The 23954-nt window shown below is 39.9% G+C and overlaps 1 protein-coding gene across 5 annotated transcripts in view; it reads right to left on the minus strand.

Annotated features, from left to right (window-relative positions):
- Nucleotides 1-23954, minus strand: part of DPP6 (dipeptidyl peptidase like 6) — a 565250-nt gene that overhangs the window by 76999 nt on the left and 464297 nt on the right. For all 5 annotated transcript variants that reach the window (XM_074868891.1, XM_074868920.1, XM_074868910.1 and 2 more), the window contains exon 8: nucleotides 12954-13074. In XM_074868891.1, coding sequence (XP_074724992.1) covers nucleotides 12954-13074 — 121 coding nt within the window. The remainder of the gene's footprint in view (nucleotides 1-12953; nucleotides 13075-23954) is intronic.

Here is a 23954-nt window from a genome sequence, read left to right on the forward strand (position 1 = left end):
ATCCCCCACAAACACACCACCAAAGAACCGACCATACACACTAATCAAAAGCAAAATGGCATTTCATCTCGCCATGCTTGTCTCTCATCAGGATGCTATTTGCATACTATATTTTTCCAGCAAATCATGCAGATTTCTGGCTGTTTGCAGCACTCCTATCGAATCCTGATGGTGAAGGTAGCTGCTTCTAGCTCTCCATAGTCTTACCACATGGTGGCAATATAACTTCCACCTTCCTGATAAGGAGTTGAGTTACCTCCGATTTCCTCCATTACTTCTAACTCACTCTAATGATTATATTTGTAGGTACCAATTATAGTCTTCTGAGTTTCTGCTTTCCATTTCCTCTATAAATTTAATAGAGTATTGTTGGCTTTATCCTTCAAATAAACTCTGCAACATTTCCAAGGACATTAAACCCTGTTCTATAAGAATTTTTCTTTCAGCTAATGCAATATCGCACATTTCTCGGATCTCTAATGAAGTTTAGAAGACCACTCTGGAATAACTCCTTTTTGCCAACAAGCATTCATATGTCCTTCTCTATTAACTCTTTCTCTCCAAGATAGCACCTCTCTCCTTTAGTCTATGTTGCTTTTGTTGTCTCATTGGAATTGGAAAAAAAAAGTCTCAAATGATTTAAAATCAGCTTAAAAAGAATACATGAAACACAAAAAAGAAAAATTAGGAGCATGTACATAACAACCACAACAAAAAAAACCAGTAAAAGATTCAGCCTGGAAAGGAATTACTGATGCCTAAGAAAAGGTGATCCATGAGAAATCAGATCTTTGTAAACCACGCTAAGGACTAAACTTGTAGTTTTCATTTTAAATGACTGTGCTACTGAGAAAATGAAAAAAACCACATGTATTTGTTACTACTTCATTTTAAAATCAGTATGTAGAGATAGTCTAGATCTAAAGTATGATGTAAACCCTTTTTTTTGCATTCTTGAAAAAGTATTGATACTTCTCAGACTGGAATACAACTATTACAAGGTCTCAGTAGAAAAGTATTATTCTCTCATCCCCAGCCCAGGCACCACAGATTTAAGTTTTAATTGGTTATATGCAAGAATACAGCACTATATAAATCAGTGGAAACACTCAAAAAAGAAAAAAAAATCTTAAAGCAAAGCTCAGAGAAGTTTAAGGATCATGTACATTTGTTAGAGGTATCAACTTCTGCTTAACTGTGTAATTTTGCTCTGGATCTAATATATAAATCAGGGTACTGTACATACTAAGTGAGATTGTAATTGTGAATTTTACATCCACTTTTCTGGCACATTTGTGTGAATTATGTGAAATATTTTTCTGCTAATAGATTGGAATTCAAATACTCTGCCCAACAGACTGCAGTGGTTGCCCTTTGCTGTATAATCAGTACCAGGTGAGACAAACAGTAAATGTTCTCTTGGTGTAGCTTTCATCCATATGGCCATTACAGTTGCAAAACCATCTAAGAGACCTAGCTACATCACAGGAAATTTTATGGATAAAAACAGAGCACTTGATAGTTTGCTTTTGTACTGTACGCTGCTTCCACTCATTAAAATCTCAAAAATCCTTTAAAAGTGAAAAGAGATTCCTTCAAAATCCACAATTAAGAAACTTGTTAATAAGAAGCATTTTAAATAATTATAAATAAATTAGAGCATTTAGCTCTTAGCAGCATTTTGTGTTGCCATGCTGTTTGATGTGATTCAAAACAATAGACTAAAATTTTCCACTGCAGAGTGACATGCAAGAACTTTCATGGTCTTAAAGCTTCTTATGTTTGGACATTAGGGCATGACAATTTTTCAGTCACTATCCAGAAAAAAATAAATAAAATAAAAGGTAGTCTAATCATAATTTTCTGGTATGCAAACAACAGCTTGTCAAGCTGGTAGCACAAGCTGGCTGAACGTGTGATCATTCAGCACCAAGATGACACAGATGAATGCAGAAATGGCCATGATCCTTTTAGAAGAAAAGAACTGGGAAGAATGGTATCAAATCCAGCTCTACATGGCCTGGCTGTGCTGTGGAAATATTTCTCAAAGTAGGAAACACAGTTTTCAACAGAAAGAGGAGAAAGCAGGCAAAGAGGCTGGGGAAAACTTAAATGGTTGGCACTGTTCTTGCTGGAGGTGCAGATCTAAGCAGATGTAGAAACACTGGTTTATCCCTCAGTCTTATCCCCAGTGCAGTAGCTATGGTCTGGCTCTGCCTTGGTGGGCGATGAAACCTGGCTCGTGATGTATAACTTCACCTCCTGACCCTGAGAAATCCCGGTTTATGTGGTTGAGGGCTGCAGGGAGGCAGGAGCAGGGTGCAGGTTGGAGCAGTGCCTGCCATTGTTTGCCATGGATTTGAAGGAAAATATCTCCTACTGGTTACAGCATTGCTTGGTCCCTGCAGTCCTTAGCCTAAATCCCAGGATACCAGGATGTGATTAAAGGTTTCTGCCATCCGCCTGGATTTGCTTCCTGCTGTCCCATGCTGGCTGCTTTGCACCACTGCAGACCAGGAGCAGCTGTAACCTCTGCAACCCACCCTGCTGCAGACACATGGTCTTTGCAGGCATCTGGTATCCCCAGCCTGGCATACAACAGCCAGTGCATTCCTGGCCACTTGTCTTTTACTACTTACTCATCTGAAAGTTTTAAGATAATCTTTAAAATATGCTATTTACCTCCACTTTTCTAATTACTGTTAACTCTGTGGCATAGTTTCCTCTGTAGACCTGTACCCATTGAAGACTGGAAAACAGCTGGTGCAGAAGCTATGCCATATGGTAGTTACTTATAGCAACATAAACTAATTGAGTGTTGAGGGTGATATAATCCCTGGGTGCTTTATCTTTTAGAAACTGCCGGTATGTCAATCTGATTGCTTTAAAGATCTGCCCTAGTTCTTCAGTTCTCCTGATCCAGAGCAAAATCCAGGTAGAGTCACCTCCATGTCCTGGTTGGTATCAACATTGCAGTCACCACTGGGCTTCTTCGCCCCAATTTGAAAAATACCTTGTACTGTAACACCCATATCCCTCATGTATGAAAAGTCTGAGGTCCAGTGGAGAGCTGGTAGCTCAAAACGCTGGTACAAAACCAGTCTTGTTTTCCCAGTACCAGGATCTGAGCACATTGGTTATCAATCCTCATGCAACATCAAGCACATGCAGCAGAGACAGGAATATTGAAGGTTGTTTTTCACATACCAAGATTTAACCTCCTGCTTGTTCTGCTAGAGGAAACAGTGGACTTCAGCTCTGTAGGGGCATCCCTCATCCCCAGCCGACCCTCGGCAGTAACTCACCCTTTGCGTTTCACAGGTCATTTCCTCCTCTGCTCTTCCAGGCAAAGACCCGCTCTGACCTCTGACTGTTTCCAGCTGGTATTAGGATTTGGAGTTGTAGTTTTTTAACTGCACTTCAGTTTGGTTTTTAGTCTTTTTTTTTTTTTTTTTTTTATTAGGAGAGATGACATACACAAACTATGAGCTGAAATCTGTAATTATTTCTGATACTCTTTTGATTTTCCTACTACTATACAGCAATGGATAGGCCAACTCTCTAGTGAGAATCACATATCTCAGCAGAATTTTCATCCCTTTCATGTAGCTTTCACTCATTCTAATTTGGACAGAGTACATTTATTTTTGCTTTTTTTATTTCTTACGGCAGATACTCTTTATTCAGGCCAAGGAACAGCGAGACAAAGAGGATAGCTATTTAAACAGCCCATAGTTTTTGCACTGGCCCCTGAATTTCCATAAGCAAGGCTGCACCAAGGAAGAACCAGTGTGTCAAGAAAAAAAATACTAAAATTTACCTTTCAGATCAAATTGATGGAATTATGCACTAACATACAATTTCTAAGGCTGTCTTTTAATTTGGCTGTTCTTTCTGTCCTTTTAATAGCTTCTTGACTGCAGCACTTTAAAAATACTAACCTTGGGTTTTTTTCTTCAAAACATGTTTTTTTCAACAAAAAGTTCATAAACACCCTCAGAAGAAGAAAACCACCAACTTCCCTCAGGGGAATAATGAGGCAAATGTAAATTTATCATGATAGAGGACTCCATTCTCTACACCTATCTTGTACAAGCAGTTTACGTCTGTTTACCCTGTTGTATATAAAAACAGGTATTCTGTAACTTCTGAAGGGACATTCCAAAAGCTCTTGCAGTGATTTTGTAATCTCAGAGCCAACATGTCTAACTGCAAAGAGATCACAAAAAGCCATCAAAACTACACATAAAGTCACATAATTGCAGGTCTAGAAGAAGCCCAAAGAAATCTTCTAATCTCCCCCTTGCACTGAAGCAGACTGATGTTTATCTCAACAACGTATGACAAAAATCTGTCTGATTCACTCTTAAAAATCCCCCAGGACAGAGATCCCTACAGTATCCCTGGGCAACATGCCCTAACAGATATATTTTCCTCCAATATTAATGTACATAGTTTTCGTACAAATTAATGCAATTCTTTTAATCTTCTACAACATTCTACAGCCTGGAAGATTCTTACGTATGTCACAGCCCACAAGCTCAATTCTACCTACACAGAAATTATGCATTTTTGTTTTACCTGCAGTGAACCTGATCACCTCTGTCCTTTATCATATCAAACAACAGATATGATTTTATGGAGGAAAAACATAGCTCTCAAATTTGAGTGAATTTGCAAATACTCTCTAACATTCACACTATTTTTTCTGGGAATCATGTCAGTTTAAGTTATTTCCTTTGCAACCCTGATAGTGGACATAAACCATGAATATTACAGTGAGACATTCAGCACCCGGTGCAGATCCAGAGCACCACCATTAAGTTCTGTGGAGTTATTCCAGACTTCAGATTAGCATGGCATAGGTCAAAATCTATTCTGCAATATTTAAAGTGCTGGTATACTAATGACTTATTAAAAATACCAGCATAATCAGAAAATGGGAGAACAGATCTCCAAGATAGTATTTAACCCATGGCTACTGTAAATGACTTTGGTGCAGAGAAACAGAACTCACATACAAGCAGAAGACCATAATAGCTCTGTTACACAACTTTTAATACACCATTTTTTAAAAAATATTTGACTCTGAGATACACTATCTCTTTTCAGATACCTACCAGGTGCTACTTTCATACTCTGATACTCTTCTACATATTTTATTTTTCATTTTTATTCACATGCTCTTGCTTAAGTAGAACAGTAGCTAACTGATTGGGTTTAGTTTGGTTGCAAACTGGGTAGCTCTTTTCTTGCATAAGGTAATTGAAGAGGTAACTGTACCCCTGACAAAGCAGTGGCAATGAAATAACAGTGGAAAAGAGAAGAGATTCTACCACAGCAGCTGGTTAAATTTGTGGAAAGCTGCACATCTCAACTAAATTGCAGAGATCAAAAGACTTACTCTGGATTTAAACTGCTGTAACTGAACACAGTTTATGCTCTCATGTTTGCTATATAGACCGCAAATCTGTTTTCAGGAAAAGCTTCATATAAATTTCAATAATCTCTTTAATCACATAGCCAAGCAGACCTGAACAAGTCAGTCACAATTTGTTGCAATGCAGATGAGTGTTGCCTTTTTAAAAAAGATTAAAATACTGGCAACAGCAGAGTATGACATTTTTATTTTTACTATTGCTGCAAGTATATAGAAATCATCGAGTGATGATTGGATGATTTAATCCAACAAAGAAACAATTTCATCCAGCAAAGAATGAATTGCAAGAGACTGCATTGAACTATAAGAAACTACTTAAAATATTATAAAAACATTTCAGACTTTTTTAAAGTCTTCCCTCTGGCTGTGACCGGGCTAGCATTATATCTGGAAGCATAGTACCTAATTCTAGAAAGGAGAATTTTCTTTTTCCTTATCAGCCTAAGCTAAGCTAGTAGCATCAAGGTCCTGCCTCCAAGCATGATGCCAAGAGAAGCATCAAGGCTCAGAGCTCTTCCTAAAGAAATGCACTTTTAAATAGGATCTCTGTGAAAGAAGAGTGCAAGCTTCAGGGCAAACACAAATAACTTTGCTCACTGAACACCTCTTGACTTAGAGTACTGTCAGCTGCTGGCTGACCAGCGACATCAGGACGGACATCTGGCTTCCTTCCACCGCCCCAAGGAGATCAGTAAATAATATTCTGTTTTCCTTCCAAAAGCCATCCTGAAGCCTGAATGATGGCAATCCAAAAATTAGAGGATGACAGGTGTTGGGGTTGGCTGGCAGCCCCTTTCCAAACAACCTTCTGCAGAAAGGGAAGGTTAAAGACTGGGCTAGAGCTGGCAAGGTTTATTGTGGTGTGGTGCTGGATTTTGAAGCCAGTCCAAATAACAGCACATTTTAAAGTTTTCAGGAGCTTGCTGATTTCTAGGCAGGCATTCGCAATGTGCATTGTAAATGGTACAATTTTCCCTGACCTTAGCCAACTGAGAAGGGCCAGAAGCCTGTTCCTGGTGATGCAATCTATAATGTGAGCTTCCCTATGGCAGGGGAACCTCTGCCAAAGCAAGAAGGTGAGGGAATTTCTACTAAACCTTTCATGACATAATCTGGTGAAATTTAAAGGTCTCTTTTCCTCTGCTTTAACATGAATAAGGTAAAATAATGTTGCGTCTAGTTCATCTTCCTTGCAACAGAATTATGTATGGTGGAAATATCCACTTCAAACACATGGCTGAGGCCAAGAGCTGCTCTTCATTCTTATTTTGACTGCAACTGAAATGGCCAGATGTTATGCACATTTGGTATAAATGAGCATGCAGATAAAGGTGCACTGAAAAATAGTCACCTACATTTTCAATAGGCAACTAAATAATGGCTCACTGGGAACTGTAAGGCCCCAAGTGCTACACAACAGCTGCATATACCGAAAAGGCAGCACTGAATGATGACCAATATGCAAAACAGAAGACAGCTTTCTATTTTAATATGGTGACAATGTCACTGAAGCACCACACTGGCTTTGCTACTTCACCTGAGTAAGCATAGAAATGAGGGAACAAATTCCATGCAACTTCCCCAAAAGCCCTGAATAACATCAGCATGTACTTGAGGACAAACTAGTGATTTTTAGACTTGGCGTGCATTTGTGACAACTATCTGATGCCATTTCCCAGTTCCACATGTTTCCCTACCCACCTTTATGCCATAGCAGATGTGTATAACTGCAAATTTATCCATGTCCATGATTTACTCTGTGACTGAATATGTGAAAGTTGTTAAAAATGAATTAAAATCTGCATTCACTGTCCCAATGATTCTTCACATATTTCATCAAAAAGGAAACATTTGTAGTCCCATTAGTGCTGGCCCCTTTTTACTGTCTGGAGCTCTGGCTTTAGCATTCTTTTGGCAAGAGATTTGTTTGTCCAGAGTATCTTAAAAAATTCAGTGATAACTCAGTTTAATTCTTCATTTCATCCTCCCCAACCAGGCCTTGGAGCAACTAATTACTGGGAAAGGTTAGCCCTACACTGTGAAATATTAGGATATCTGATCTCCTTCTCCAGTGACACTGAATAGGAATTTTAGGAGTTACTTGCTTTCAGCCTAATTATGAATGTCCCTTTTTAAATTCAGGTATAATGTCATCATCAAAGTTCCTGTTTCCAAGCAGTGTTCTCATATTATCCAATGAAAAATTGAGCACACAGACGAATTAGGTAAGGCACTGTTTCAGTAGACTTATCTATCATTTTCCCAGTATTAAGATCACTTCCAGAGCCGCAGGATTAGTACTTCTAAATTTTAGAAATATATCTACATCACTTGCTTGAAAGACTATAAGCATAAAAGATACTGCTCAAAATAACTGCTATTTGATTTGGCAGCTGCTACCAGTCAATGCACCTCTGAGACCAGCCATACATGTTCTAAATATACCCTCTGATTTTTGTGAGTTGCTGATTATATTATGGAAAAGATTTTTCTTTTACTGTGTTCTCTTTCCTCTCTTTATAAAGTCTAGAAAAGGAACAGAACCACTATGAGCATGAATCAGCCAGTAGCTTTGAATGTGTAGTTCCCATAAGCTCAGGGAGAGTTTCAGGGAAATGCATGTGAGGGGAAATTGGGAGCCTTTACTAGATCTTGCAGCAAAAAATTCTGCAGTTTCATTGTCTTAATGACGATGACATCCTGGCCTCTCCCACCAGGTGTCACTGCGAAGTCACATAAGAGCGTCTGTTGGTGATAACGTAAATGCAGGCCGAATGAAGATTAATAAGGCATACAAGTCATTGCTGAAAAAGAGTTTCTTTTCACTCCTCCTCTTGCTCCCTAGCCAAAAATAAAGCATAGCAGTGCTGCTGTGCCTTAAGCTCAACAGAGCAGAGTATTAATTTTAAATGATGGATACATATAGCTTATGTTGCATAAGAGCTTTAAATGCATGCCATGTGAGCTGGGGCTGGTGCCTGGCTGCCAGATGCGATTCTTGCTGATGTGAGGTTGAGGAGACGTCCAGATGAGATGTCACAGCCATGGCGTCAGGACTAAGTCTGGAATGGGATGCTCACTTTGAGATGATCTTTAGAGACTTACAGGACAAACCTTTCTGATTGCTCTGACAGTGACATGAGATGAGGGAATAATTCAAATTTTTCCTTTTGCAGCCAAAGTCCCTAAAAACCAAAAATGTGTCCCGCAGAACAAGTTGCAAAATAGCTTCTAAGGGACTACTCTTACGTATGAGGACACATGCAGCAAAACACAAGGAAAACCCTGTTTCACACTCTACGGATGGGATAAGCCCACGTATAGGTGAAAATCCTTCCTTCCTCTCCCACCGGTGGCAGGAGCACACACTAACGTGTCACATCCTGCTCTCCCATGATTTCCAAGCGCACACTTAGCAGAGCGTAACTCCAGAAGTCATCTACCTCTATCTGTGAACACAGACTTGCTCAAAGGAGGTCACGCTAGGACTTTATAGTAGCACAGCCCAGAAAGGTCCCTGTCCTGCTCAGCAGAGCCATGTTAAGGGACCTGGACTTACCCTGCTAGGGTGTCCCCGGTCTGCAGCATCATGCCAGCACAGAGGAAGGTCCTCCTGCCCCATTCCCTAGCATTCAGCAGCACACAATCCCAAACTCAATGAGCTTCCAAACTGCAACACAGGGACACCACAATCTTTTGTCATTTAGCAGGATCACCTCTGGCAGACCACCTCGCTGCCATCCTGTCTCACAACATCTGAACAGACTCTCCAAGTGCCTGTAGCAAATTCAGATGCTTTAAATACACCATGACAGAATTAATTTCTGTTGAAGAGTGCTCTAACAAATGAAATGAAATGAATTTTACCTGCACTTCACTTTTTAAAATGTACATTATTTCTATTAAAGTACTATATTTATAAAGAACATATAAATACTCATCCTATCGCTTTGGAAGTACTTTGTGCTATACCACCACTTGCTTTAAAATTATTTTTAAGACTCATTGTTTCTAAAACATATTCTCAAACTAACAACAATCATACAGCAAACTGAAATATAAAACACTCTTTGCTGGTGCTATGCATTTAAATGCTTAGCTGTTTTCAGCTGCAGAACTTTAAACTCTCTTTTATAGGATATTACTCCATTTTAGTATAAGCATCTATCAGGCAAAGCTCTGAAAATGTTAAGTCAGACTATGAAAATATTGTCAATGCTTATTTTAGTAATAAAAGCTATGTTTAATCTATGCTTTCATGTTACAGTAATCTATGTAGCAATCTATAACCTTCCAGCTAAATGCACTAAGTAGATTAAGCTCTGATTGATTTGAAATGTTTTTCACTATATTACCAAAAGTCTACAGATCAGCATAAATACCTCAAAGAAATTTTTTGCCCTTTGGCAGATTTACAAAAGTAGAGCTTAACTGGAACTGAAATGAACTTCTGCATTTTTCCAGAGCAAAAAGCCTGTCAAATCTACTCTAGATCTGCTTTGCTTCCGGACTTAGTAAAACCTGTGATTAATAGTACAGTGCATCTATTCTGTCGTGACAAAAGCAATCACATTATGAAGAAAAGTGTTCCCTCTGGGTCTACCATTCATATGAAGTGTCAGGAGTTACCCCAAATGGTGGCACTGCTGGGACTGCCATCTGCATAGTGTGCTGTGCAAACAGCTCTCAGAAAGGGTGGGATTTTTGTTGATGTGCTCTTGCCGATTACAATAAAAGACTTTAAAAATTGGCTTCCTCAAATAGAAAATACCAAGTTTTGTGGGGGTTTTTTGTGCTGTGTTTAGGGAAAGTGAGAAGCAGGTCGTGAGCTGTCACAGTAATCTGGTGGGCGCTGCAGGGAGGCTCGGCTGCCACTGCCAGAGGTGGTGAACTTCAGCAACAAAAAGAGCATGCAAGGGAAGAGGAGTGCGCTGAACTCTCTGTGATCCCATTTCAGCATTTCTTGCAGCTCCTTTGCAGACTGTCTGCTGGAGACGGCTGCACAGATGGAATGAGATTTCTACATATGCTCAGCATTCATCTCAGTAGCTCGCTGAGACGGCGACAGTGCAAACAAACATGGGTCTGAGCATCCTACCCAGCTCTGTTAGGGAGGTGGAGAAGACACATCTGTAAATGTCCGTGGGAATGGGGGAAGAGGAAAAATAGCCTTGAGGTGGTAAATTTCGATCCTTGTCTAGATGTCAAGTGATTCCAGTCAGGTGAATTTGGATTTAAAATGTTGTTTCTGTTTATCCTACCGAACAGGAGGCACCCAAAAAAAAGGAGAGAATTTGGAAAAATAATGGTGCCAGTAACAGCATGTCGGCAGAGCATCCCAGCTGCTGCTAGGGTAAAACTTCAGCCTCACTGACAAAAATACGTGAATTTCCATGGACTCCAGTGGAGGGATGTCATCCATCTCCCAGTGGTCCTTACCCATTTACCACCACACAATACTCCATTTCTTCTTGGATCGCACTCCATCCATGCATGCAAGCAGAGAGCCAACATCTGAACACTGCAGACCCATCCAATCCTGTGACCCCACAGATTGTTCATGCATCTGCCATGAATTCTCAGTGCTGATTCTGGTCCCAGGTTTACCTCCACGAGGACTGCCCAAATAACGTAGTGCAAGAAAAGGAGCTCAGCTCACACAGTCCAGCTCTGGATTTGATTTTGGATTCTGCACCCCATCACTTGGGAACATTTATATCTCAGGTTTTCCTGTGGGTCCTTCTACACCTTGCTTGTGAAGAAAGAGAAGTTTTATTTCGATATAAACTGTACTTGGACACCAAGTGACAATTCCAAAGGGCTGTTATATCCTTATTTCTGCAAAATGTACTCCCAGTGAATAGCAGGTTCAGTGGTCCTACTCTACAAGCTGCTGAGAGGTTACAGAACCTGGCTTATATTTGATCATGCATTCATTTCTTATCCTAATACATTAACATAAAGTTAACAAGGAAGTTCATTTTAAAGGACAAACCTGAAAGTCAATGTCAGCCAAGAAATTGCCTGAGCAATCCCATAATTGAATAAAAATATGCGTCAGCAAAACAAGTGTCATCACAGGCTTGCTGGCATGCTTGGAGTTCACCAGCTTGACAAACTCCTCTCAGCATGGTGCTGTGTGGGGACTCTACGAGAAGACCTTATGTACTAAATGGTGTTTATCAGCAAAATACAGGTACTAATATGCACATTTGACCTACAGAGCCAAACAGGCTTGCCCACAACTTCAGCAGCAAAGTAATAAATAAAAATTCAAGAAAATTAGCATTTTGTAACTTCTTAGCCACTCCTATGGTTACAACATGCTTCACAAGGAGGACATTGACTTGCAAATATTCTGTGGTACAGTGTAAACACACATGTAAATATCAGAAGTAACCTAAACTATCATATTTTTCCACTGATATGTTTGATGAGTTTGTATACTGGTTTATGGGACCAGCTTTTCTGGGAGTGGCAAACAAAATAGTTTATTTTAATTCCCCCATTTTTGAGTCCAATGGCCCCAGCTTAGCTGTGATACAGAGTAATTTATGGAGTGATTCATATTTATACACCAATTAATGGTGAACAGCATTTCACAACATATTCTGTTCCATTAAGCCTCAAGGAAACTGGGAGCAGCCAACAGGGCAGAGTTAACAGACGTATCCAGACACTTCTTTCTCTAGAGGTAAGAAAAGCTTGGGACTGTGCTGGGACCTACAGGGGAAAACTTTAGAGGGAAAATGTGTCACAGTGTGTTCTGTGCATGTTTCATATATATATACGCTATATATATATTTTAATTTTAATTCAGATAAAGTATTAGCTTAAAAGCCTATAATATCCCCCAAAAGAACTGGGCATGGCTAGGATCCTTTCCTAAGCTAGTGAGCAGGTGAGATTATTTTGCAAGGAGCTGCTCACAGACACCTAAGGGACCATTTGCCAGCTGAAAGGCCCAAAGTGAAGCAGTGCTCCAGTGATGACCCTATACCCCATCAGGCTTATTTTCAAGGGAAAGAAGCCAATTACTGTGAGGACCTGTCTGCTTTTTAAAAATTTGTAGGCAGCAAGATCTGGGCAGCTTCCAGAGCCCACCTAGTGCTGTGGAAAACAACCAATCAAGTAAAATTGTTTTCTTGCTTCTTCTTTTAAAATAAAACCTCTTTCCCTCCCCATTTCTGTCCTCTTCTGTGATTTGAAAACTGGCACGTCTATGAGTGATTGCAGGTGCCATTAAATAATGAAGCAGTCTGTTCATTAAAGCCTGGTGATTTATTACCTTTGGACTGAGGGAAAGAAAAACAGCCTGAAAACAGAATTCTTACATCATTTCACATTATTTCCAGTCCAGCACTTCAGACAACTGTCAGAAGAGCAGATTTTCAGCTCCGAGGTCCACCAGTCCCCAAAATGCAATGGTGAATGTCTAATTACAGCCAGTTCTGTAAATCTAGAGTGTAACTTAAACTCATAACTAACTGCTGCCCTAAATGTCATGTCCTACCTTCATACAGCCAGTCGCTGAGCCCATTGAAAATAACACCTTCCTTTCCTGTGGAGACCACTCGGATGGCTTGTTTCCCCACATGGGCACAGTAATAGATGTTATTCTCAAAGATAAATATCTGATTTGAAGGGAAAAAGAAAAAGAGAACAGCATTAAGCAGTGGCTCCATTATAAAATGTTGCATTTTGCTTTTACAATAATTGGCAGTACAAAATCACATATCACATTTTTATAGCGTATTTTGTCAAAAAAGGATTTCCACAGCTTGCTTCCAATGCCATCAACTAACAGAAAGATGATAATTTACAACAAACTGAAGCCTTGGTCCTTTGATACAAGCTTTATTTTTCTTGCTCCTGTCTTCATTTCAGAAATTGAACAGTGCAGTTAGAGGGCATGAAATGAAGAATGCCATTGCTCAGTATTTTGAAGAAGTGGTCCAGGACACAGTAGCAGTTTGCAGAGCTGATATTGATGCTATGTGGTGACTGAACTGACTACTAGAAATTGCTTCTTGCTTGTTTCCAGCTGCTCCTGCTTCCTTAAAACACAGCTGGCAACCTATTAAATAAATCTGAATCCATTTTTTAATGCAGATCCAAAAAGACAACATGTACTATTGAATAGGGGGCAGTCTATGTGACTGGAGCACATTGGCCAAGAAAGCACAAGGAGGTTGGTGTTTCAGCTGGGGAGCAGGTGCACATGCTCCATGGACCCAAAGGGATGTGCTAGACCTTCCACCCTGCCGCAGTCCCCAGATCACCTTTGTACAGGAACCAGGGTGGATGGGAGAAAGGCACCCTTGGGGTCTCACCTCCCTGCCAGCATGGATGCAGCTGTCATAACTTCCAGCCCATCTTTGGAAATCTTTCCCCTCCTGTTGCAAAAATCTAGTGGATTCAGGTTGCTGAAAGATTACATGATCAAAATGTCACTGGACCTCACAGCTCCTCAGGAGGGCAAGGGCAGGTCCACACCAAGGATCACTGCCAGGTACCTGAGCCTGTCTCTGCAAATGCCTGCTCACACAGCTGGTGCTGTCCCTGGGAAAGAAAGCCCATCTTGGAGAGGAATTTATAAATTTCTTACCAATCATAAAAATTTCAATTCAGGATTGTCAGGAAAGGAACCTAACATAAGACTCCCAAATAAGCCTTCTGGGTTTTTTTAAAACTAATTTCATGTGAGTCGTTAGATATACTGTTATGAGAATGCTTTTAGGAATCAAGCTGTTTAGTTGTTTAAGTGCTGATCAGTGAGCAAAACTTTAACCAGACATTTAAAAGAATATTGTTCCATGGCATCAGTCTTTATCATCTGGTTAAATGCTTTATTCTATGTTTTGCTGTCATCGATGACACAGATCCTGTCCTCCTCTCATCCCAAAGTGAACTGCATCCTGCTCAAAGTAGCACTCTTGTTTTTAAAATACTTTAAAATTCAGACTGCAAAGAAGTACTGAAGAGGGTATCAGAAAGCCATTTAGACTGAAAGAAAAACCATTAATATAATTTAGTAGATATTTACAGATGGGGTTTTATACACTTGAAGATATTGGAATAAATGTTAGGTATCTTTACCATGATACTAGAATGAAATTTCTCATGTTACACTTATGACAAGATAGAATTGGGAAAAATATTTGCTTTCAGCTTCTGTTTTACATCCTATTATGGTACATGTTTCACCTAAAGATGAGCTGGAGAGATTCCAGAAGAAAGTACATACCCTAATTGAATTTTGGCAGCAATTATAGTGAGTTTGCCTAAAGGTAAAAAGTGTGACTGAAACTGTAGCTTGCTTTTATTCCTTTTAAACTAAGAAAAACTGCATCCAATTAATACTTTTTGAAAGTAAAAACATGTTGTGGAAGATACTACATTCTCCTTCCCACCTTGATTTTCAGTAAGCAAAGGAGCCAGATGAGGGATGCCAAGTAAAGAATGTGTTAGCTAGTCTGCATATGGGAGGGTTGTTGAAGCTTAAATGCACATAAAAATCAGGAGGACTAAACAGAGTAAGATACTTTGGACCCAGACAAATCCAAATCTGTGTCGAAGAGGTAAACATGCTGGGGATGCTTGGGTGGGGGCTCTTCTGTGACAGGCACGCAATAACTCAAGTGGAGTTATTCAAGTGATGCAACCCTTCCCTTGCCCAGATTCTCCCAGCAAATGAGGGTTTTGCAATATTTTGTACTGTATTCATTTTTAAATGAATTAACAGGAAAAATAAAGAAGGTGATTGACAACCTGTTCCTGCCCTTCATTTTGTAAAGCATTGCAATGTTTTCTGTCTTCACTGTTTTGTCTTTCAAAGCTTCATTGCACTAATCAGGCTGCATGTGGTATCCAGTAGCTGCAATGGAAAAATAATACAGTACTCTGACTTCAAACTGTCTCCCATATAATTCAGACTCAAACTGCAGCACCTCATAGAGAATTTAAAATTATACTCCTAACTACAGTGCCTTGTACCCTAAAAACGTCAACCATAATCAAGATAAAAGATAACTGAGGCAGCACAAGGAAGATTTCTGTGTAATGTATCTTATAAATTAAGAAAAAGCTTTTGAACTTCCGTTATTCATCAAAATGAAGTATCTTTGGATTACATCACATTCTGGGTTAGAAAGATATTAGATGGTATTATGAAATACCTATATAATATTTTGTACTGTTTTGGTTTTATGACATCAGAACAGTGCTTTCTACCAAATGATCACAATCCTTTCAGCTAATTAGAGGATAAGAAATTTTACTAAAGAAAAATAATTAAAAAATGCATGGACATCACTTTCACATTATTTTATGTTTGCTTTAGTTCTAGACTAATGTAAAATGACAACAGAAGGGGTCAAGCTCAGTTTTATGCCTCTCTGTACAGGAGACAAAGACCAGATCCAAAATTTCTGGTGTCTTCTCTTTTGGTGTGCATATTTGAGCAAGACTTTCCCCCCAACATTCTTGCAATATATATGCCTTTTATCACGGACAGCACATAAAGTCCAACACCGCACACAGCTAATGGCATGGAAAATACCATGTCCGTTTTCATCAGGACACTTTCAATGCAGAGGAAAGAGAAGATATTCTGAAAGAAGTAAGAAGGATGGAAACATCCATACATAGATTGAAGAAACTGAAATTGCTAGTTCCATAGCATAAACAAGGAAGACATAAGCTCTACAAGATAATGCAGAGGAAACAGAAATTTCTCCAAAACAACAAGGAAACCAATGAAACCTAGAAGAAAGCTGCTTGAAAGTGGATAAAAATATTTTTCCTAATGAAATCAGAATTCACGCGTGGAACTCCTTGCCACGGGATGTAACAGAAGACAAGAACTTCATTCTGGATGCTGTAATAGATGCTCAAAAGATGAAATACCTAACAAAGATAACTGGAACATCCAGGGGGATTAAGATAAAGTTGTTGTTTTTTTTTTTTTTTTTTTCCAAATGCATTCACTTAATCCAAGGGTAATAAAAATCAATGGGGATTTTGCTGTTGGCTTTATGTGGCTCAGGATGTCACCTGAAACTTTCAGCATAGGATATAACCCCTTTAGCCTCAGGTATCAACACATCACTAACTCACGTGGGCTGAGAAGAAATCTCTGCCTGTTTGCAACTTGTACTAGAACTGATTACTTCAAATCATTTGACATTCTTGTGTGACACAACTAATACTGGAGAAAAAATACTAGACTGGTTGGACCACAATCCTGAGACAGGGAGAGAATTTTAAGTCAAAAATTAAGTATTTATCCAGTAAGATAAATTTATCCAGTAAGGTAAATGTTTAAACTAACAACAAAATAAGATTAATTCACTTAAAACATACAAAAGCCTTAAAAACACTGATTGATTTAAGGAGGATTCATTTAAAGAGTTTTTGCAACTGCTTAAGGGCTTCTGAGATAATGTTCTCTACCAAACTGACCCAGAGTGGTATTAAGTAATTATGCTACAGTAATAAAAATACTGGTCCTTTTAAATGGATTAATTTATGGACCTTTTCAGGAATCTAGTGAAAATAATCTCTTTAAGACCACTTCAAAAGTCACAGTGACCAAATATTTTGAGCGGATGAATACTACACCTCCTTTTACAGTTGTTCAACCCACCTTCCTTCCAGCCAAAGAGGTGAGTGAAGCTCCTATTTCTTCACAGACCAAGAGAAAATAAATTCATACACATTAACCTGCATTTTTACCCCTTCTATTTATTTTCCAACTGTAGGGTGGCATTCTAAGTATATGTTCTCTTTACCCCATCATTTCTAACACATATAACTTGTCAGCTAATGAGCGACATCACTCAAACTTAGCATCTCCAAGAATAAAGTTAATGCCTGGATGCTTATTACTTCAAATTATCAGCACATTGCAGAAGCATGAATGTTTCCTACACATTAGAAGGCAGCCTTCCACACTACAAGGCCAGCCCACAGGATTTAACTATGAGAGAATAGTTAACATGGAAAGGTTGGCCATTTAATGTGGAGAGTTTGGTCAACAAGAACTAGCCTTCATGTATAGACAGGAACAAAGTCTTGCCTTGACACTGTTTTAAATTCCAAATCAGTCCAACCTTCCTTGGAGTCTGAAAAAAACAGTCACAAAATGTGGGGAAAGTGAGTGGGGAAATGTAACTACAAATCAACATGCTACTCTCTCCTCATCCAACATAACGTACTTCAGTGTTTCCTGTTTTTAATGTTAAAGCCTTCTGTTATTTTTTTCTCCAAGTGTAGAAGTCCGCTCTTCTGCTGGCACATACTTTTAACACTATTCAGCTGAGTTGCTCTAGGAACCTATGTTTAAGCAGGCAAATCCTATTTTAAATGTCACACAGGAAGACTGGCAAGACCATGAGTCAAACTTGGGTAGCTTGAGATCAATTTCAACGCCTTAACCATAAAATCATCCTTACTGTAATTTTTTCATATTAGGTAGACTATTGTAAGTTTGTGAAGACTGGGAGAGAAGAGATCCAAATTGTGTATTGTCCTGCCATGAACTGCATGTCTAACTGATCCATTTATTGGCAGAGTCATGGTCAGCTTTAATGTGATTACTTGAACTCCTATCTCCTTCTGCAAATGCAGACCTATGGATACTGTAAAATCCCTTTTCCTGAATAATAAAGCAAAATAGTTCTTGTATGTATCTCGCTTTGCACATCTGCCATTGCACATTCACAATGTACGCTGGTAGGATTCAATACTGCCTCATCTTGTGCAGGACTTCCTGTGGCCTTTTGCAGATGGCATGGTCTAGTCTGCCTTAGAGGCCAGGTAGACTCAGCAGAGATGCAGGTACCAATGAAGACATAGAGGAAGATAAAATCTCCCTAACTTCAGGGATTATCCTCCAGCAGCTTTTGCGGTGTGCTGGGTGCTCCGAAGTCCAAATAAAGTCAGTCAATGCAGTTCATGTAAGTTAGGTATCTACCACTTCCACTGAGTACAAACAGCCAACAGCCAATGTCAGATGCCTTCATCCACTCAAACTCTGCTCCATTAGCTCTTTGAGCTTGTATTCAATTTAGACCATCAGTAGATTAATATGGGAATAAAAAAATGAAATGCATGGTGAAAACAATCTTGGAGAAGAGACCATCCTCCCTCCCAGCCCTACTGATAAACCAGACTCTGGCTTCCTTGTGCACATCCTTCAAAGTCTCCGAAAGCCCTCACCTTCTGCTGCAGGACAGCACATCCCCAAAAGCAGGACTGTAGCATATGTTCAATGACTATTACCTTGATGCTGTTGCTCATAGTCCTAACCCCATCGAAGTCCTTGGGCTCTTCTATCTAAACCCCAATCACATCAAATTTCTTAAGCAACAGCCACCCATTTCATCACATAAACCCTATCAGAATATATGTGGGCAAATTAAATTAATCAGTTTAGGTAAATCCAGATTTCTGTAAGGTTAGGCAGTCCTTGAATGGTGCAGGACCACATCACTCTGATATATAAATGGGGATTCAACTGCTTGAAATCAATCTACATGTAATTTAAGGTTCCTACCTACTTTCTGTCAACTATCTCTTCAGTCAAGAGTACATGTGAATATTTGGATTGGGTTTACATGGCAAGGTTTTGGTAGCAGCAGGGGAAAGAGGGCTGCAGGGGTAGCTTCTGAGAGAAGACACCAGGAGCTGTCCCCATGTCGAACGGAGCCAGTTCCAGACGGCTCCAAGACAGACCCACTGCTGGTCAAAGCTGAGCCCACCATCCATGTTAATAGTGTCTCTGTGACAATATATTTATAAAAGGGTAAAAACACTGTGCAACAGATGTGAGAGAGGAGTGAGAAAATGTGACAGAAACAGCTCTGCAGACACCAAGGTCAGTGAGAAGGAGGGGGAGGAGGTGCTCCAGGTGCTGGAGCAAAGATTCCCCTGCAGCCCGTGGTGCAGCCCATGGTGAGGCAGGCTGTGCCCCTGCAGCCCTTGGAGGTCCGTGGTGGGGCAGAGATCCACCTGCAGCCTGTGGAAGCCCCCATGCCATAGCAGGTGGGTGTGCGCTGAAGGAAGCTGCAGCCCCTAGACAGGCCAAGCTGGAGCAGGCTCCTGGCCAGACCTGTGGCCTGTGAAGAGGAGCTCATGCAGGAGCAGGATTTCTGGCAGAATCTTAAAATTTTTTAACTTTTTTTTTGTGGTGTCGATAGGAATGTTTTGTGCTGAACTGTATATTAACTATCTACATATTTATAAGGTGTAACACATCACATTGGTCTGAAAGCCTCAGGAAAATACACACATTTAGCTTCCCAATATGTCCAGGAAGTAGAACAGTATTACCTCTTTATTTATATGCTAAGTAACTGGTTGAGGTCCATAACAGTCACAGCATGTAACCAGGGTTTGGAAATTTCATATCACAACTATAAATAGTTTTGAGCATGATCAAGCTCTTCCTGGAAATGGACACAGAAAAGACCCTCTTCCTTCTCCCCTCCATTTCTAGTGCTCTCTAATTCCATCCAAATATTTTGGAGATAGCCCTTCTCAAGCCAGTTTTGGTCTTCCACTGCCATATGAAACTTGGAAACTGAGGACAGTGAAAATGAAAAACTGCAAAGAGAGAGATTCCCTGCTGTTTTGTCCAAGTTAAATCTTGTCCTTACCACACAGAATTAGCATGCCCATCTTTGTCCGTGCAGCATCTTGAAACAGATATGATAATTGTGTTTTCACTTTGAAATATCAAGGAAATCTGATAAGCATTGTACCGGAAAGGTCTCGGCATTTTGCAGTTATCATTCTTACATCAACTGCAGCAGAAAAATGTGTGATCAATTCAAAATCACTTCTAAAGCTTGTTGCTGATTGACTATGCATTATTTAATGAATACTCTGCCAATTTCTTCTTTTGAATCTCATAAAACACAAAGTTTGATGTTCAAATAGCTAAGTTCTTAAAAAAAGAGTAATAAAACCATAAACTGCTCCTCACCATCTTACATAATAAGAGCTAGTATTTTAATTAGGCTTTTTTTGTTGCCATTCAAATATAGCTTGATAGCAAGTGGAAAAAAAACCATAAGACAAAAATCTTCAAAATATTTTCATTCTCTCTATCAAATCGTTCATGTTTGCAATTTAGGAAAGAGACAGATAACAATTATGGTGGAGGAATGAGATACAGAATTTTTAAATCAACTTTTTTTCTTTGCAAAACCAAAATGTCATTATTAAAAGTGGTGATGAAGCAATAAAACTCTTCCACACAATCAATACTTTGCAGAGAATCACATCTTGATAAATTATTGACAGAAAAGGCTACAGATTCATTTTCTCATACTAGGGTTTATCTTTACTTTAATTCAAAGAAAGAAGCTTACTCCTTACCAAGCCAAGGACTTAGAAGACATAGCAGTTTCTGAAGGTATGCAACAAATAGATAAGGTTTACTTTAATTCAATTTTACCCTGCCCAGGGATGGGCAAAGGTGGCATTTAGACCAAAGCAAGGACTACACCAGTTTTAAAACAATTCTGCAGGAAGGCTTTCAGGACAAAGAAACTGAAAACACCCCAGCGGACCACTAAAACCAGAAAATACAGTAGTACAGATTGATGCACGCAACAACTGTGCTGATCCATAAACACATCAAAACCAGTATTCATGACTTCTCATTGGAGATCGAAGGCTTGTATGCATCTGGTATCAGTAGTGTAAGAGATTAACTGTATGGAAATCAATGCAATGAAAGGAAATGTAATTGATTCTGCAAAGGAAAATTTCAGAGTTACTGTAAAAGACAAATGAAAAATCTGTCGCCTTCAGTGGCTTTGATTGTGTATCTAGACAAAGAGGTGCAGAAGAGTCACCACTTGTAAATTGTGTAAATCTCCCAATTTTAGCCATGTATCTTGGAAATTGCTAATATCCCTTGTAAAATAAACATTAAGAACTTAGTTTTGCTTTCATTGCACATGATCAGCAAAGACACTAGGAAGTCAGAGAATGGAAAAGCATTCCTTCATGCATAGAAATATTTTCTATTTCTATGAGCAGTGTCCTGGCCTCATTTAAGAGCTCTTGAGAGAGGATATGGCTCTCCAGGTTGGGGGTGACTTCTCTCTGGGGCTGAGGGAGATGATCACCTTGCTTGCAGGAGGTGGGCATGGGTAGAGTAAGTAAAGGAGCAGTAGGAGAAGGTCAGAAGACTGCAACATCAGAGGAGTGAAAAGGATGTTAAAGAATCTTCTCTGAGACCCTTCACGGAACAAGGGGCAGGCAGAATATGAGCTGGTAAATGGAGACTCCTGTGAAGGTGAAGGCTGGAAGCTGGTGACATCAGGCACCATGAGGAAGGGTCCTGCTCTGCTGACAGATCTGCAGCTACAGACCAGGTTCAGTGCCCGGTTCTGGGGCTGGGAGCTCTGCCCTGCCTGGGGAGAGCTTTAAACTCAGAACAACAGGGGAGGGAGATGATGGCCCACAGTCAGGCAAGGAAGTGGTAGACCAGGCTGACAAGAAAAGGAAGATGTGGACAAGAGAGACTCTGGTGAACAGGGGTGAAGGAGGCTCACATCAAATAACACACAAAAATAAGGAGAAGATGAGCACACAACTCTGTGGGGAAAGCTTTCATACTTTTCCTGGGAAACCACCACAGCTGGGTGCCTCTCTGCTTGTACACTAATGCATACAGCATGGGGAATAAACAGGAGGAATTAAGGTCTGTGTGCAGTTGTAGAGCTACAATCTCAGTAGGATCATGGAGATGTGGTGGGACAACTATCGTGTTGTGCTGGATGGATACAGGCTCTTTCAGAAGGACAGGCCAGGACACTGAGTAGTGTCTGCTACTGGACTGACCAGTCAGGAAGAAGTAGATGAGGCCTTCTTCATACAACTGGGTGAAGGCTCACATTCAAAAGCCCTGGTTCTTCTGGGAGAACTTAACCATTATCTGCTGTAGGGACAACAACTTGGGCACAAGCAACCCAGGAGATATGTGTAGGGCATTGATGACAGTGTCCTGACACAGGTGATCAAGGAGCAAATGAAGGAAGGTGGTCTGCTGGACCTCAGGCTTTCAAACAAGGGGTGGCTGCAGGGGAAGGTGAAAGCTGGGGGCAGCCTCGGCTGCACACACCATAAGGTGGTGAAGTTCAGGATCATGAGAGGGAATATCATGGCAAAAAGCATTAAGCCCTCAAATTCAGGAGAGCAGACTTTGGCCTGTTCAGGGACTTGCTTGGAAGAATCCCACGGGATACAGCCATGGAGAGAAAAGAGGTCCAGGAAAGTTGTTGGACTTCCAAGTATGACACCCTCCAAACTTAAGAATGGTCTATCTGATGTGTCAAGCAAAGGAGACAGGAGGCCTGTGTGGATGAGCATGTTGCTCCTGACACAACTCAAACACTAGAAGGGAGTGTACAAGAGGTAGAGGCAGGGACAGGTGACCTGGGAGGAATATAGAGGCATTGTCTGATTGTGTGTGGATGGGGTTAGGAAAATCAAAGCTCGTCTGGAGCTGAATTCAGTGAGGGACATGAAGGGCAATAAGAATGGCTTTGTAAATCAGCAGCAAAAGGAAGTCTAGGGAAAATACAGATCTGCTGTAAGTAATATTATTTAACTATGAAGCAAGTTCTCTAACACCTATATATTGCAATTACATGTTAGGAACAGTTAAGGTTTTTCTAAGGTTATCATTCTTACTGAATCACGTTTGTGGTGTGTTTACAATATTCAGTAACGTCTGGAAACCTTTTCTCCAAGAAATGATAAAGCTCCCTTTGGAAAGCAGAAGAGTTTGTAAGATCCTGTGGTTTTTAAGGCCTTTAGAGACAATCCAAAATTGGCAAAACAGATACTCGAGATAAAGTCCCACATAATGGACTATAGGAGTAGTGACTGAATTCTATGATCTAGAGACACATTCCTGAACTTTTTTCCTTTTAAATCAGGCATAGAAGAGATTTTTTGTCTTGCTTCTACCAGCTTAAGTCCTTAAGTGCATTAATAGTCTTCTCAGTTTTCTACAAGCTTCTCTACATTTTTGACATTGCATCATTACAAATGCTGTGTATTTCCATTTGTATTCTGTGAGCAGGCTAGCCCACAACATGTACAGATTCTGATTGCACCTAGAATCTACCAGAGTGCAGCCAAAGAAGCAATTATCATGATTCTGGAGATTTAAAAATATATGTTTCAAGAAAAATACGTTGTCCTATTTTCTGTTCTTCAGGGAAAAAAAGAGGGTTTATTTCACCTCAACAAAGAGAACCATGTCTTCTTGGATTTCCTTGCCCTGGATTTTAATGGGGTTATTTTAATTTATAACTGCCTTGTTATATTAAAGAATGTATCAGTAAATGTACCATTTAGTATGGAACTCTGATTCTGCTTTTAAATTCTGCTTGATGGATTATCTTGTATTCTGTAACCTAATATCGCTGATGGTTATGTAGGGCATCACTACAAATTAGATTATTTAATGTGAGATGATACAGTGTTT

The sequence above is a fragment of the Strix uralensis genome, chromosome 1 (assembly GCF_047716275.1).
Source record: "Strix uralensis isolate ZFMK-TIS-50842 chromosome 1, bStrUra1, whole genome shotgun sequence".
In the NCBI taxonomy this organism is placed as follows: domain Eukaryota; kingdom Metazoa; phylum Chordata; class Aves; order Strigiformes; family Strigidae; genus Strix; species Strix uralensis.